Below are 17,624 nucleotides of genomic sequence, written 5' to 3'. Positions count from 1 at the left end.
GCCCAGTGACGTGTGTCGGATTGTCTGTGACGTCACCACCAATTTTACAGTCGGAGTTGAAGTGAAAAAAGTAACAAATAGACAGTGTCTGGTTGGGGGTAGGGAAGAGGCGAGAAAAGACGATCCAACAACACCGCGTAGAGTTAGCAAGCCTGCAATCCTGGTTGTTAGATATCGTTCGTTTTTCTTACCTAGCTAGTCTTTTCCGAAGTCCAAGAAAGTTATCGTGGGCTAGCTACTTACGAGTAGAAACGTAACGTTTAACAGAAGGTAAGGCAACGTCAGTTCAAACAAGCTAGCTACTGATAGGTCTGGGTTGCTAGCTGGCTAGCCAGTATATATCGCACTAACTTTTAACGATGCTTTGGATCTTTATTTAGCTACAGCATCTAATGTTCTGGTACAGCTAAGTTATCTAATTAACGTTAGTGTGACTATATATACACGATATACTATCCTGCCAGTGCTACTACGTTAGCTAGCTAGTTAACGTCGTTAGCTGCTGTAACTGTATCATACAGTGTATGACCTCGGTCCTTGAAAACTAGGTTAGCGTCCACTTATCCAAGGACGGCTAGCCTGCACAAAACTTTAACACTTGATGCTAACTAACGTTAGCTAGTTTTTGTAATTTTTTTAAATGTTACATTCCCTGTTTTAAAGTTAGATTTTAACTATAATAGGTCAGTAGAGACGATATGCATAGGCAGTTAACGACATCATAATCATGTTGATGTCAGCAACTTCTTAGACGTACAGTAGATAACGTTTACTTAACGTTACACGGATAAATGGCAGTTAACTAAGAGGTCGCTAACGTTACATTTACGTTATGGCTGGTTACAATACTTTCTCGGTGACAATTTGTTATTATACTTGTTTTCTGTCACTATTGTATGGGGGTGTATACTTTCACATACCCTGTCCAACCAGCTGTGTTTTTAAAAGGCTGTAAATGATTGACGTTTAATTTGTGCAAGACGGTACTATATATGGGCGTGGTTTACTAAACAAACAGCCAATGACAATGGATTATGTGTAGTCAGTTGAGTGCGTTCAGTTGTGGGATCATTCTGCGTATGATGTCGGATCTAATCTGCTGGTGTAGAGACGAAGAAAGAGAGGAGTAGGAGAGAGGGGGAAATTGGTACGTTTCTTGAGGTTGGTCCAATACAAAGTTACATGATTGTGATGGACACCCATTTCAGGTTTATTCTCAGCCAACGTTATTTGTCTCTGCCTAAGTTGCCTGTTACAATTTTGCACTTATCCGAACAATATTGGGCACTGTTGAGACGGCAGTAAAACGATAATACAGGCTAGGCTGGGGATTTATAACAACATTTGTCACACAGTTCCGTGTGATTTTAATCGCAATTTACTACACTCACTGCAAACTACTGTAAGAGCTCCTGACTAGGTACATTGTTGCAAGTTTTCATTGTCTGATTTATATGTTTGGATAATGTTGTGTAGTTAATGGCAGCATTTATTTTCCCAGTTTGATATTGTAGCTAATGTGCTTGGGACTAGGACAATCAAATAGCTTTTATGACGTTATAGTACAATTCCCTTTGCTTTGTTGCATCTCAGAGTTTATATTGGACTATTTTGAGTCCCAATGGAGGAATCATACTTCCTCTGTTACTGCTAGGTCCGTCTACTTCTAGAGACCCAGTGTTGCTGTATCTGTAGCAAAACAGCTGTTCAGTTAAAATGATGGCACACTAGCTAAATAAACAAAGCCAATGGCAAATTGTAATGTAGGCTAACACCTGTGATGTCATGTGGATGTAGGCTAGCCTATGGCAATGGGTTCCTGTGACTTGGATAGTGTTGGCCTATTCAAACAACACTAGTAGGCTATTACCCCAGCCTATCAGAACAGTTATTTAGTTATATTAGTTCCCCCAAACCACATGATGCCATTTGAGATGGAATCAGTTGACAATGACAAGTCCCTGGCCGATACCCTCAGATTACATCCTTGCTAGTAGAGGAGAGAGTTCTTTCCACAGCCAAGGTGACGGTATCGGCCTATCTGTGTGAGAGTCAGCATGTAGCCTATAGTCATGTGTGACAGTCTTTGTTGAACTGGTTCACTGTGGTTGCACAACTAGGCCAGTGACATAACTGTCCTTAGCCTATGCTGTGATGTGTGCAACAAGGCTTCAGCTGGAGTTCATAAGTTTGTTTTCCATATTTCAGCTAAACTGAATGTGTAGGTCTACACATGTTTTGGCATTTAGATAGGCCTTATGTCTCTTACCTGTTAGCTAAGACATATGATTAGGGAAGATGTTCAGGCTAGTCTACATATTGGATTCCTCACCATGTTTGTTAAAGACACGTTACTGTACTGCGTAACAATGGCATGCCAGACATAGTTTCAGCTCCAGGTAGGCCTAATGCTTGTTGTGTTCTCTGAATTATTCACCTCTCACCAGGTGCGAGTCCTAAATGGCACCCTATTCTCTATATAGTGCACTACTTTTGACCAGGACCCGTAGGGCTATGTAGGGAATACTATGGTGCCATTGTTTTGGACTGGAGCATCTCTCATTGGCCTGCTGTAAAGACAGTCCACATCATTTCTATGTTCAACCTGAGAAAGTAGCCTGCTGTGTCTGAAGTCCACTTATCCCTTCCACGTAGCATACCGTAATTTCCGGACTATTAAGCGCACCTGAATATAAGCCGCACCCACTGAATTAAATGTATTTTATTTTATTTTGAACATAAATAAGCCGCACATGTCTATAAGCCGCAGGTGCCTACCGGTACATTGAAACAAATGAACTTTACACAGCTTTAACGAAACACGGCTTGTAACAAAAATAAATAGGCTTTAACGAAACACGGCTTGTAACAAAAATAAATAGGCTTTAACGAAACACGGCTTGTAACAAAAATAAATAGGCTTTAACGAAACACGGCTTGTAACAAAAATAAATAGGCTTTAACGAAACACGGCTTGTAACAAAAATAAATGGGCTTTAACGAAGCATGGCTTTTAATAAAAAATTAGCAGTAAACAGTAGCCTACCAAGAAAGTCATTGGTCACCATCTTCCTCCTCCTGTGCACTGAAACCACTGAAACCATCTCCTTCGGTGTCGGAGTTGAATAGCCTCAGAATTGCTTCATCCGATATTGGATCGTTTTAATTGTCGCTCTCGTCACTTTCATCTGGAGGCAAATCCCCCGCTGAGCCCTCTTCAACATGCAGCAGTCCAGCCTTTCGAAACCCGTTGATGATAGTGGATTTTTTGACAATGCTCCACGCTGTCAGGACCCACTGGCAGACTTGACCATAAGGTGCTCTTCGCATGCGGCCCGTTTTTAGTGAAGGATTTCTCCCCACTTGTCATTCAAGCCTCCCGCTGAATACGGAGCGCCACCTTAAATGCACGATTTACACTGATGTCGAGTGGCTGCAAATACTTTGTTGTACCCCCAGGAATCAGGGTGACAAAATGACTACCGTAATCAGAATGATGGGAAGTTTGAGCGCGCTCGATTTTAATCTAAACAGTAAACAAAAAAGTTGTTTGACCTTAACCCGTTCGGCAATTTCATTGGTCTAATGAAAGCTTCATGCCGCCAAAAAACTGAGCACGTCACAGAAAGCGGGAAAAATCCATATATTAGCCGCGTCATTGTTTAAGCCGCGAAGTTCAAAGCGTGGGAAAAAAGTTGCGGTTTATAGTCCGGAAATTACGGTACTCAAGCTTGATCTGATTTCGGTCTATATGCATTGATGACGTTTGTGAGTTTCTCTCTCACGTGTGTGTTTGTTTGTTTGGGATTGTTACTATTGTAGATTTTAAATGGCAGATTACATAACATAATCTAGACTAGATGAGGCCATTGTGAAATCTCACTGCAATTAATCTGGTGATTGGCATCAAGGAGGCAGGGGTAGAGAAATGGGGCAATGATTGGTGTAAAGAAGGGGAGCGAGGAGGGACTTGAATTACAGTAATATTGAGAAGGACAGAATGGAATGGTGCTGATCTGCAGAACCTGAGATCTGAGCCTGTATTTATCAAGTCTCAAAGTAGGAGTGTTGATCTAGGATCAGTTGAGCCTTTCAGATCATAATGAATCAAATTATTATGGACAGGCAGGATCTGATTCCTAGATCAGACACTTCATAAATACGGGCTCTGGATAAGTTGTATTAGTTGTATGTACAGGATACACATGGTATACACCGTCCAACGAAATGCTTACTTAGGACCTCTACATGTCTCTTCCACCAGTAGGCTATTTCAGATCAAAGGAGAAAAATCACACAGGCACGGCACAAATTCTGAACTTGGCACAGGACCTGAGCAAAAGGAGAGCCTGTAGGTGGTCTATGGGTTCAGGCTGTAGCAATAGAGTGTTAATCTCAGCTCACTGTTAGCATGATCATCATTGAGTTAACCTGCTGTTGTATCGTTCTTTCTTTTCACCATGGTTTTCTTGGTATTTCAGCCCCTCTGTGAGTGGTTGCTATCCACCCTGATTAAAGACAGTCCCTGAGATTACCACTAGATTATTCTCTTTCTCTCTCTCAAATCACTCTGTTTATGTAAAAGATAGAATTAGGATGGTGAAGTCCATGTCACAATGAAGTCAAATGATGTCCTCTCCGTACTACCTTAAGAGCCCAGTACGATGCTGACGACACTGGCGTCACACGTCCACACTATCTTAAACTTGTTATGCTTTCTGTATATTTTCCTATGCATTCTCAGGGTAGTGAAGCAGCCCTCCCTATCCTGTCTCCCATGGAGGAAATGGCAGTGTACTAAACCATACACCAGATGTCCAACCCAGCAGATGCACCATTACATCACTACTACCCAGATCAGTGTTACCATATCCAGGCTTAGTTTAGACTACGTCCCAAATGGCACCCTATTCCCTATATTTGGGCTCCCGAGTGGTGCAGCAGTCTAAGGCACTGCATCTCGGTGCTAGAGGCGTCGCTACAGACACTGATTCAATTCCAGGCAGTATCACAACCGGCTGTGATTGGGAGTCCCATAGTGCGTTGTCCGGGTTTGGTCGGTGTAGGCCGTCATTGTAAATAAGAATTTGTTTTTAACTGACTTTCCTAGTTAAATACATAAAATATAGTGCACTACTTTTGAGCAGGGCCTAATATAATGTAATTTGGGGTGCATCCTTATGTAGCTTATGCGACATTAGCAGAGTTTTCATTTCTGTGGCTTCTTTGATGTTTTGACATAGTAGCCTAAGTGTTACAAAGAGTGTAGGCTATCAACATGACTATGGAGCAGTAGCTTGTATCGAATTAGGCCTAATGCTGTTTCCCGCACAGAAAATGAGGCAGCATAGAATGTATTAGGCCCAATTATATAGCCTAGTGCAGGGATCATCAACTAGATTCAGCCGCAGGCAGATGGTCAGGGGGCCAGAACCTAATTACTGTAAACTGCAAGAAGCCCAAACAGATCATTTGACTAAAATAGTCATTTCAAACCTTACTTACATTTGTGTATGATCACATATCTCTTTATGTGTGGAAATACTTTGGAAAAGATCTCAAATTAATTTAGAGCTGGTTTGCTGGTGTTTTTAGTCTTTTGTCCCTTTTTCTTGCTCAGAAAACTTGGTGGGGGGGCAAATAAATTGAACTGCAGGCTGCCAGTTGGGGAACCCTGGCCTTGCTAACCCTGTTAGCCTACGCCGAGGCTGTATTTGACCTGTAGTTAGTCTCTGTCTCTAGGCTGTATTTGACCTGTAGTTAGTCTGTCTCTAGGCTGTATTTGACCTGTAGTTAGTCTCTGTCTCTAGGCTGTATTTGACCTGTAGTTAGTCTCTCTGCTCTCTAGTCTCTCTGTCTCTAGGCTGTATTTGACCTGTAGTTAGTCTCTCTGTCTCTAGGCTGTATTTGACCTGTAGTTAGTCTCTCTGTCTCTAGGCTGTATTTGACCTGTAGTTAGTCTCTCTGTCTCTAGGCTGTATTTGACCTGTAGTTAGTCTAACACCTACTTGAAGTGGTCTTTTGAAAGGTTCATGCATAATAGGATATTAACTTGTTATCCAATGTTCTTTTTACTGCATGAATAAAGGTGAAAGTTAAATCTTTCAGAGTTCTTTGAAAGGCCCAGTGCAGTCAGTCGTGATTTTCCTGTGTTTTTTATATATATATATATATATATATATATATATATATATATATATTTCCACACTGCGGTTGGAATAATATTGTGAAAAAAGATGGTAATGCGTTAGTGTAAGCGCTGTTTGAAAAGATTTCGGCCTGTTTTGGTGGGATGAATTTTTGGCCTTCCATGGTGACATCACCATGCGATAAATTAGTTAATAGACCAATAAGAAAGAAAGTTCCAAACCTCTCTGCCAATAACAGATCGTTTTCACTTTTACCCTCCCCACTCATACCACTTCCAGACAGTCCAAGCAAAATTCTTGCTTGAGAAATTGCACTTTGCTAAGAAGCTATTGACTGTACAGCAGCTGTCTAGTGCCCTTATCATGGAGAAGATGATTTATCATGTAGTGGTCCTGTCAACACCAGGCTACACATCCAGTTCATCATGTAGTGGTCCTGTCAACACCAGGCTACACATCCAATTCATCATGTAGTGGTCCTGTCAACACCAGGCTACACATCCAATTCATCATGTAGTGGTCCTGTCAACACCAGGCTACACATCCAGTTCATCATGTAGTGGTCCTGTCAACACCAGGCTACACATCCAATTCATCATGTAGTGGTCCTGTCAACACCAGGCTACACATCCAGTTCATCATGTAGTGGTCCTGTCAACACCAGGCTACACATCCAGTTCATCATGTAGTGGTCCTGTCAACACCAGGCTACACATCCAGTTCATCATGTAGTGGTCCTGTCAACACCAGGCTACACATCCAATTCATCATGTAGTAGTCCTGTCAACACCAGGCTACACATCCAGTTCATCATGTAGTGGTCCAGTCAACACCAGGCTACACATCCAGTTCATCATGTAGTTGTCCTGTCAACAGGTCCTGTGTGGCTCAGTTGATATAGCATGGTGTTTGCAACGCCAGGGTTGTGGGTTCGATTCCCACGGGGGACCAGTACGGAGAAAAAAATGTATGAAATGTATGCATTCACTACTGTAAGTCGCTCTGGATAAGAGCGTCTGCTAAATGACTAAAATGTAATGTAAAATGTCTATGCTCTCTAGTCTCTCTGTCTAGGCTGTATTTGACCTGTAGTTAGTCTCTGTCTCTAGGCTGTATTTGACCTATAGTTAGTCTCTCTGCTCTCTAGTCTCTCTGTCTCTAGGCTGTATTTGACCTGTAGTTAGTCTCTCTGCTCTCTAGTCTCTCTGTCTCTAGGCTGTATTTGACCTGTAGTTAGTCTCTCTGTCTAGGCTGTATTTGACCTGTAGTTAGTCTCTCTGCTCTCTAGTCTCTCTGTCTAGGCTGTATTTGACCTGTAGTTAGTCTCTCTGCTCTCTAGTCTCTCTGTCTAGGCTGTATTTGACCTGTAGTTAGTCTCTCTGCTCTCTAGTCTCTCTGTCTAGGCTGTATTTGACCTGTAGTTAGTCTCTCTGCTCTCTAGTCTCTCTGTCTAGGCTGTATTTGACCTGTAGTTAGTCTCTCTGCTCTCTAGTCTCTGTCTCTAGGCTGTATTTGACCTGTAGTTAGTCTCTCTGCTCTCTAGTCTCTCTGTCTCTAGGTCACCCATATCCAGTTGTACTGGTGACATAAGCAGCCTCTTTCCCTACCCCTCTTCTTACCCTCTTCTCTCAAGTCTGTGTCAGCCTGTCACTTGTTATACAGGAGAGTGACTGTGAGGCTTAGGTTTTTCGTCTGATTTTTAATACAGCACATTTTAACTCTGCACTTAGGCTATATGTAGTTTTCACTGGCTTACAAGGGCAGGCTGGCCCAGAGAGAAACAGAAGTGAGAGTTACACCATATACACTCAGCAGTCGGTCAGAGATTGGGCTTGACCAAAGACACAGATTAGTAGTAGCTACTTTTATCTTCCACTTTCAGCAATTAACCTACATAGGAGAGCTATGTGTTAATATCAGATAGCCTAAGTACCAGTGATTTATACATTTTCAGTGCTTAGGTCATTGTGTTGCCATAGAATGATCCAGGGCATCGTGATGCAACAAACAACTTCTAGAACTTGTGAGTCCAAGTTTAGGGAATTGTGACCAACTTGTTTTGGTTTACACCACTTTCAATGCTACAGCCGGCTGGCTAGAGATTGTCTTCTAATCTTCCTTCCTTCCGGTCCTGTGTGTCTCAGTTGGTAAGAGTATGGCACTAGCAACACCACAGTTGTGTTCAATTACCACAAGGATCACACACTTTTATCCAAGGTGACTTTTAGAATAAGTGTGTGCTAAGTGGTATAGCCTTTTGCAGCAGCACACTGGGCAGCTCCGCTCTCTTTTCAAGAAACTAGCCTTTGGCTTTCACCAATACCTAAGCATTTTTTAGACCTAGGCAGCAGCCAATCCTGAAATGGCGTGATAGCCATATTGACCTTTGAACTCTCCCCTCTTGACCTCCACAGGAGGGACATGGCCCAGGAGACCAACCAGAACCAAGGGCCGCTGCTCTGCACCACGGGCTGCGGTTTCTACAGCAACCCGCGAAACAATGGCATGTGTTCGATGTGCTACAAGGACTTCCTCCAGAGACAAAACAACAATGGACGAGTCAGTCCACCAGGTGAGTAGGAAAGAAATTCCCCAGAGCTTTCCAGTATCTTATTGATCATTTAGTTAATCAATCAAAAAAGACCTGTTAGACCAAAATATTGACACTGACCCATTTGACTTTTGACTGGGTGAGCATGATTTCTGGTGTTTGGGACTTACTATTTCACAATGAAGTCAGTTTAAAAAAAATGACTGAAGTTTGTTTGAAAGACTAATGATAGCGACAGTAACTCCAGACAGTGACTAACTTTAGACAGTGTCTCATTTGAGTGAGTGACTTTTGCCACAGATGATCCATTATATTGAGCAGATACCCAATTAAAAGAAATGTTAAAAATGGAAGGCAGTCGGGAGGAGGTAAGATCAAGTTGGCCCATTCTAGCCAATGAGAGGGCAGATGCCTGTATGAACAACAGGCACAACTCCAATAGAAGGTGTTTCTCTGAGTTTCCGGGATGTCATGTATCCTACTAATATCAGTACACTCGTAACAACCTAAGCATTATAAAATGTATATTCCATCAAATAAGCCATTACATTTTATGTTAATCAAATTCTACAAGGGGCGAAAGAAATGCACACCTATTTAGGCGAGGTGCTGGCTAGCGGAGTAGAACACCTGTTTAGGTGAGGTGCTGGCTAGCGGAGTAGAACACCTGTTTAGGTGAGGTGCTGGCTAGCGGAGTAGAACACCTGTTTAGGCGAGGTGCTGGCTAGCGGAGTAGAACACCTGTTTAGGCGAGGTGCTGGCTAGCGGAGTAGAACACCTGTTTAGGCGAGGTGCTGGCTAGCGGAGTAGAACACTTGAAACATTTAAAGGAGAGCCCACACTCTAGGAGCTCAGATCCAATAATTTAATAACCTAATATCCAACGTTTTGACTGACAAGCTGTCTTCATCAGGGTAAGATTCTATCAAATTCTACACTCATTGACCTACATCCAAAAACTCCTTGCTTGGTGAGTGAAAAATAAAACTGCCACCTGCTGGAGAAGACAGATTTTTGGGCCCAGTTGTCCCTCTCGCTTTGCCTCTTCCTCTCCGTTTTGGGACTGCTCTGATGTAAGTGTGTGTTGTCGTTGCAGTGTCGTCCTCGGCGGCGGTTAGCAGCCTGGGGGAGTCCCTCCTAGCCCAGTGCTCAGAGAGCAGTACTGTAGACGTGCCGTCAGCCACGACCCACACAGCCATCAGGATGAACAGGTACAGTAGGTATAGAGCTACTCTTCTCTGAAACACGCTACAAGCATGATCACACCACCACCATGTCTACGGTGTAGCTGCCAAGCCAGCCATGCAACATACAGTATAGGATACACACGCCATGTGGAAATGATTGTAATAAAGTAGCCTATGTGAAACGTAGGTACACTAGATGTATACAGCCCTTTCTATAAAGATGTAGTTATTACTGTACGTACGCAATGCCCCAAAAAAACACATGGCAATCCTGCATACTTGCACACCAGTTTATAATTGTGGGGCTGCACACGTCTGTGTATATTTGCTACGCAATTAAGTAGAATCATTTTGCGTCGCTATTTGTAGTTCTTGCATTGCTTACTACGTACGGTCAAGGCTAGTATTACGGTGGATTATTATTATTTTAAACCTGGATCATTTATTTCCTCTTACAAAATTCAAAGATGTTGTGTCATTTTAAATTAGTGTGTCAATCATGAAGTGGTTTCTCTGCGGAAGGGAAGGTTATTTTTGCACCATGGTCTTCCTGTACCCCATTGAAGTACAGTACAAGGAAGTCAATCATCTCTAGTTCTGTCTGAATAGTGTGATGTCATCTCCCTGGACGCTTCTGTCTCTTCTATGAGACAGATTCCACTTGCCATGTCCGTTTCCCCTCCCAGTGTGTGTTAACCACAGAAGGTCTCGTGTCTTATCTAATGAGCTCTGTCTTTGTCTATCTGTACCATACCTAGCCTGCTGAAATCTACAGGGACACTGTTTTCTCAAACACACAGAAAATGATTTGAAATAAAAAAAATCACTGTATAGAATTGAGTACTGCTCATTTCTCTACAGTCGTTACGGTTTTATCCATTTAATACACTTTTTATTGCTTCAACATAGAGCTACAAGCTTTCAATCTCTATAACCACAGAGAGACACTATTATGAAGCCACAGTGGACAGCTGCCACTAAGTCTTTCTGGATAAGAGCGTCTGCTAAATGACTCATGTGAATGCCAGTCATTCTGACTGTCTGACAGTGAGGTGGGCATTAGTGGTGAAATGCTTTGTAATATGATTGCCATAGTTGATGACAATGAGCTGCATGTCATTGGATTTTACAGTCAGTTTTCTTCCTTCAGTGCATTTTCAGAAAAATCCTGAATAGGATTAAATTGAAGTCTTCAAGTGCATCAATTTCATAATACTGTATATAACTAGTCTAGTCTTCTAATCTAGACTACCAACTGATGGATCATGCTTTTGTCTAATTGAACACTTCCATTTTTTTTCTTCCAGGGTTGTATCTAGCCAGTCATTCTTAACGGCAGCACCAGCTACTCATTCAGAAGAGGAGAGTACAGCCACGTCTGAAGACCTGAAAACAGAAGAGATACAGGGTGTGTATTACCAGCGCGTTTCACACAAACCTTTTCTCATAGGGACGAGTCGATCCTCATTTGAGATCTGCACGTGTTACTCACATTTCTGTGCTAGATGTCATTGACATGAATGCACAATTTACACGTTTTCTCATTGACATCAAAGCATGGTTTACATAAGACTTGAGTTATGCAGGCGAATCTCAAGTTAGGATTCAGACAATAGTGCTGTTGCTTTGCTACCCTCTCATGTTCCTGTGAATAGCCTGAGGTCTCACACACACACACACACACACACCAAATGCGGGCTCACTACCATGGGAACCCTTCACCTCATACCCTCTTGCAGTCAATCTCAGTCCATGGGGTGGTTTTACACACAGACACACATTGTTGTCCCATCTCTATTAGCTTAGAGATCGGTAGTAGAGAAAGCCCAAAGATCAGCCTAGGGATTTCAGGAAGGATTTCAGACACAATCCTCTCTTGCTGGATTACAGTTACACTGGTTCTCTAGTGTTTCCGTCTACCCTCTTCTAGAACAGTTGCACTGGTTCTCTAGTGTTTCTCTCTACCCTCTTCTAGAACAGTTGCACTGGTTCTCTAGTGTTTCCGTCTACCCTCTTCTAGAACAGTTGCACTGGTTCTCTAGTGTTTCCGTCTACCCTCTTCTAGAACAGTTGCACTGGTTCTCTAGTGTTTCCGTCTACCCTCTTCTAGAACAGTTGCACTGGTTCTCTAGTGTTTCCGTCTACCCTCTTCTAGAACAGTTGCACTGGTTCTCTAGTGTTTCCGTCTACCCTCTTCTAGAACAGTTGCACTGGTTCTCTAGTGTTTCCGTCTACCCTCTTCTAGAACAGTTGCACTGGTTCTCTAGTGTTTCTCTCTACCCTCTTCTAGAACAGTTGCACTGGTTCTCTAGTGTTTCCGTCTACCCTCTTCTAGAACAGTTGCACTGGTTCTCTAGTGTTTCCGTCTACCCTCTTCTAGAACAGTTGCACTGGTTCTCTAGTGTTTCCGTCTACCCTCTTCTAGAACAGTTGCACTGGTTCTCTAGTGTTTCCGTCTACCCTCTTCTAGAACAGTTGCACTGGTTCTCTAGTGTTTCCGTCTACCCTCTTCTAGAACAGTTGCACTGGTTCTCTAGTGTTTCCGTCTACCCTCTTCTAGAACAGTTGCACTGGTTCTCTTTTCAAGTATTCGTTTCGGTATTTCACTATGGGATACGCCCCCAGCGTTTGTGTGATATATAGCACAGGGCAGTCTGTCGTCAGGATAAGCTTGTCTGGCAATACGGGACTCAGTATATCCCATAGTGAAATACCGAAACTAATAGTTGAAAGAGAACTATAGGTTACGACTGTAACCCCGGTTCTCTGATAGTATGAGTGAGGTATTTCACCAGAACACCCTCCTTGCATGAGCAGGGAAGAGGTGTGGCTTATTCGTTAATGACTCAGATATGTTGGGCTCTTTATAGGGTAGGAGGGACACGCTTTCCTGACTCGCACGTCTCCACGTCCAGCCAATCATGGCTGGCGTAGTGTAATAAGGCTTCTGCCGAATACGCTGGGGGCGTATCCCATAGTGAAATCCCTCACTCATACTATCAGAGAACCGGGGTTACAGTCATAAGCTATAGTTCTCTAGTGTTTCTGTCTTCTAGAACAGTTACAGTACAGACACCCAATTCAACATTTGTTAAAGAGGAGCTGTGTTAGATGGGTAGAAAATACCCCAAAGTGTTTTAAGCTTTGTCTTGAATTACAAACCAGTCGCTAAAGTTTGTGTGTCTGTGTGTCTCTATGTGTGTGTCTGTGTGTCTCTATGTGTATGTCTGTGTGTCTCTATGTGTATGTCTGTGTGTCTCTATGTGTATGTCTGTGTGTCTCTATGTGTATGTCTGTGTGTCTCTATGTGTATGTCTGTGTGTCTCTATGTGTATGTCTGTGTGTCTCTATGTGTGTGTCTGTGTGTCTCTATGTGTGTGTCTCTATGTGTATGTCTGTGTGTATGTCTGTGTGTCTCTATGTGTGTGTCTGTGTGTCTCTATGTGTGTGTCTCTATGTGTATGTCTGTGTGTCTCTATGTGTGTGTCTCTATGTGTGTGTCTCTATGTGTGTGTCTCTATGTGTGTGTCTGTGTGTCTCTATGTGTATGTCTGTGTCTCTCTATGTGTATGTCTGTGTGTCTCTCTATGTGTATGTCTGTGTGTCTCTCTATGTGTATGTCTGTGTGTCTCTATGTGTATGTCTGTGTGTCTCTATGTGTATGTCTGTGTGTCTCTATGTGTATGTATGTGTCTCTGTGTGTGTCTATATGTCTCTGTGTGTGTCTCTGTGTGTGTCTCTGTGTGTATGTCTGTGTCTCTATGTCTGTGTCTCTATGTGTATGTCTGTGTGTCTCTATGTGTATGTCTGTGTGTCTCTATGTGTATGTCTGTGTGTCTCTGTGTATGTCTCTATATGTGTGTGTCTGTGTCTCTATCTGTGTGTCTCTATGTGTATGTCTCTATATGTGTGTGTCTGTGTCTCTATCTGTGTATGTCTGTGTGTCTCTATCTGTGTGTCTCTATGTCTCTGTCTGTGTGTCTCTATCTGTGTGTCTCTATCTGTGTGTCTCTATGTGTGTGTCTCTATGTGTGTGTCTCTATGTGTGTGTCTCTGTCTGTGTGTCTGTGTGTCTCTATGTGTGTGTCTGTGTGTCTGTGTGTCTCTATGTGTGTGTGTCTCTATGTGTGTGTGTCTCTGTGTGTCTCTGTGTGTCTCTGTGTGTCTATGTGTGTCTCTGTGTGTCTCTGTGTCTCTATGTGTGTGTGTCTCTGTGTGTCTCTGTGTGTCTCTATGTGTGTGTGTGTCTGTGTGTATGTCTGTGTGTCTATGTGTGTGTCTGTGTGTCTATGTGTGTGTCTGTGTGTGTCTCTATGTGTGTGTCTGTGTGTGTCTCTATGTGTGTGTCTGTGTGTGTCTCTATGTGTGTGTGTCTGTGTGTGTCTGTGTGTCTCTGTGTGTCTGTGTGTCTGTGTGTCTCTATGTGTGTGTCTGTGTGTCTGTGTGTCTCTGTGTGTCTGTGTGTCTGTGTGTCTCTATGTGTATGTCTGTGTGTCTCTATGTGTATGTCTGTGTGTCTCTATGTGTATGTCTGTGTGTCTCTATGTGTATGTCTGTGTGTCTCTATGTGTATGTCTGTGTGTCTCTATGTGTGTGTCTCTGTGTCTGTGTCTCTGTGTGTCTCTATGTGTCTCTCTATGTGTGTCTCTGTGTGTCTCTGTGTCTCTGTCTGTGTGTCTCTGTGTCTCTGTGTGTGTGTCTGTGTGTCTCTATGTGTGTGTCTGTGTGTGTGTCTATGTGTATGTCTCTGTGTGCCTACGTGTGTGTGTGTGTGTGTGCGCGCAGAGCGAGCACCATGTAGAGCAGCTGTAGAAAGTGAACAGCAGGAGCCCAGCACAGCAGGTAGCTCAGGGACTCGCCCTAATAGACAGGACAGTCAGCCAATGAGAAGCCAGGACAGGAAGTCAGTCAGAAGGCCTGCCCCAGAGGACAGCTCTCGCAAGAGGAAGCTAGAGGAGCCAGATGGAGAGAAGGGTGAGTGAGGACAATCGCGACAAATGGCACCCTATTCCCTATGTGTAGTGCACTATTTCTGACCATGGTCTATGGGGATCTGGTCTAAAGTAGTGCACTACTGTGTATATAGGGTGCCTTTTGGGACGCACACCGTCAGAACAGACGGCTGTCAATGGTTGTTATAATGGCTTATAAGCTTTTAGAGGGGATTGAGTGAGTTCTAGAGAGCGGTGAGAGTCTGAGAACAGCTGCTAGCTGCTTCCCCTGTACCAAGGGTAGCCAAAACCTGGGTTGTATTCATAAGTGCACACCGTAGCAAAACGTTTTGCGATGGAAAACGAAAACAAGTGATTCTTATTGGACAAGTTCAGGTACTCCCCGTTTTGATACATTTCCTTCCGTTTGGTTTCTACTTAATCCCAATGGCTACCTTTCCTTATCTCCTTTCCTCCACGACCACTGATTTTCCATGTCACGATGGGTGAAAGGGTATTGTAGAAACCCCATCCAGTACTATTCACAGGTAATGAAGAAAGGACGCTCTTTGAGAGGACCGGGACACAGTCCCAATCTTCAGGCCCCTTCTAAAAATCAGCCCTTCATATCCATTTGGTCAAGACTGTACAATATGGGTTTTGTATAAACTTAAAAAGGACACATGTATATAAAAATGTTTACTTTGTTAAGGAGGAAAACTTTACTTTGTTTACTTAAGGAGGAAAAAATATCAAGAAACGAACAATAAAGGAACTGGTTAGTACTTTAACACTTCATTCTTACAGTTGAATGTTTACTGTGTGAATACGTTTACCCAAAGGTACTGGCACCATGCAATAACCCAGTCACTTCTGTTGTGACTTCTCTTCACCATGACAGGGAAAGGGCGCTGGCTTTGTGCCAGATAAACTAAGCTTTTCTACCCATTATGTTCAAAAGTGAAGAAAAACAGAAAAGCAAATGCGTTGTAAAAATGTCTGCATTTTTCGGCTGTTTTCTATTTCCTACTGAAAATATGTTAAGTGGGAACAAGCATAGTAGGCTTCCGCTTCGATCACACTGACAGCGTCCTTGCACAAAATAGTACGCAACATCTGGATATGTATGCTCCGAAAGTTCAACATTCACCTTCTGCTACCATTTCTGTCATGTCGTCTACACAGACAGTTTGACACATCGATAAAAAAGGAGAGACTGTAAAGTTGTTGTTCTGTGTGATCCATCCAGTGTCTGTATCGGTATCCGAGGACACGGACCAGGCCTCGGTAGACGGACAGGACAAACCCTCGGACTCGGACGAACCCAAAGCCGCCAAGAAGAATCGCTGCTTCTCCTGCCGCAAGAAAGTCGGCCTCACGGGTAAGGTTCTGACACATTCTCCTGTTGGCTTAGTGCAGTGACTTAATAGTTCCCATTTTCTCGCTCTGTCACTGTCTCTGTCTGTCTCTGTAAGTACTTGATATCCTGGAGATGCATTTGGCGAACAGCCATTTTTCTTTTTTACCTTCAAACTCTTCCGTCTGTGTACCCAGGCTTCGACTGCCGATGCGGCAACGTGTTCTGCAGCATGCATCGGTACTCAGATGTTCACAACTGCACCTTCAACTACAAGGCCGACGCAGCGGAGAAGATCAGGAAAGCGAACCCTGTCTGCGTCGGGGAGAAGATACAGAAGATCTGAAAACGGGTTTGCCGCGAATCGATGTCCACCCGGAAGCCTGCGGTTTAGATGAACCGTTGACCACCTTTTTGTTTCTCCGTTTCCTCTTTTCATTTGAAGTTGTTTGTGAGCAACGCTCCATTCCCATCGGACCCTTTAAAATCATGCATGCCAGCTGCAAAAAAAATGTCTTTGTAAATGTATTTTTACTTAACCTGTTTCCTTTTGTAGTTTTAATTCTATTATCCCTTAAATGTTGTGGCTTATGAAAAACCTGAAGATGTAAACAGTTACAATATTTAGATTGATTGATTGATTAATTAGGCTTTAATTACTTTGTTGGGTACTACTGGAAAGGCTGTGCTTTTCTGGTGTTAAAAAAAATAATACAAAAAACAAGCATGTTAAAAAGCCTGAAGGATCTTTCCATTCCTCCTTTTGGACTGGATGTAGCCTGACGAAGAGGACGGAACAGGTTGTGTTTTACATTATCAGCGAGAGAGCAGAAACTAGGATTGTGCTGTTGCTCCCAGACCTTTTTGTATAATTGAGTCATTTTAAAGACTGTGATCTGCTGTGTAAAGAGTTTATGTTTATCATATGATTATGAATAGCCTGTATGCATGTTTCCGGTTGTGCGTTTGAGGATTATAAAGTTCATTTATGGGTGCACAGGAGTATGACCTGAATCTATTGTTCTGTATTTATGTTAGTTTATTCACTGTCTTAACTTTGATCTGAATAAAGCTTTAACACATTTTTGAACATTTGAAATGTTATGCATTTGGTACAATTTTCTCAGAAACCAAATGAAGTAAGGTCCAAAAAGTGGTTTTGGGTGTTAATGTGTACTGTCATATAATGCTTTTACACAGGCAGCCCAATTCTGATATTTTTTTGTCAATCATTTGCATTTTGACCAGTCAGATCAGCTCTGAAAAATATGACTGAAAAGATTTTATGTGATTGATCAAAATACCAATTGTTGGGAAAAAGATCAGAATTGTGCTGCCTGTGTAAACGCAGCTTAACCGTCTACTTCATTGATATCACAAAATATCTTCACTAGCAACTTTAAACTTTTTAATAGGGTAATATTTAATACACCCCAACCAATAAAGGTT

At 42.7% G+C, this 17,624-nt stretch overlaps 1 protein-coding gene across 8 annotated transcripts; it reads left to right on the top strand.

Annotated features, from left to right (window-relative positions):
* Positions 1 to 22: 22 nt before the first annotated feature.
* Positions 23 to 17,274, top strand: zfand6 (zinc finger, AN1-type domain 6). 8 transcript variants are annotated; one of them, XM_014127622.3, is made up of 6 exons: positions 23 to 270; positions 8,564 to 8,721; positions 9,797 to 9,911; positions 11,195 to 11,295; positions 16,068 to 16,199; positions 16,373 to 17,274. In XM_014127622.3, exons 2-6 carry the CDS (start codon positions 8,571 to 8,573, stop codon positions 16,519 to 16,521), a joined length of 648 nt encoding a protein of 215 aa, XP_013983097.1. In that variant the 5' UTR covers positions 23 to 270; positions 8,564 to 8,570; the 3' UTR covers positions 16,522 to 17,274. The 8 variants fall into 8 exon arrangements, with proteins under 8 accessions (XP_013983097.1, XP_013983096.1, XP_082825813.1 ...); XM_014127621.3 differs by having other exon boundaries at positions 9,797 to 9,920; XM_082969685.1 differs by lacking the exon at positions 23 to 270 and adding an exon at positions 866 to 1,161 and having other exon boundaries at positions 9,797 to 9,920.
* Positions 17,275 to 17,624: the final 350 nt, after the last annotated feature.

Source organism: Salmo salar, chromosome 26, assembly GCF_965601325.2.
Source record: "Salmo salar chromosome 26, fSalSal1, whole genome shotgun sequence".
In the NCBI taxonomy this organism is placed as follows: Eukaryota; Metazoa; Chordata; class Actinopteri; order Salmoniformes; family Salmonidae; genus Salmo; species Salmo salar.
The sequence above is the reverse complement of the archived record's forward strand: the minus strand, read 5'-3'. Positions and strand labels throughout refer to the sequence as shown.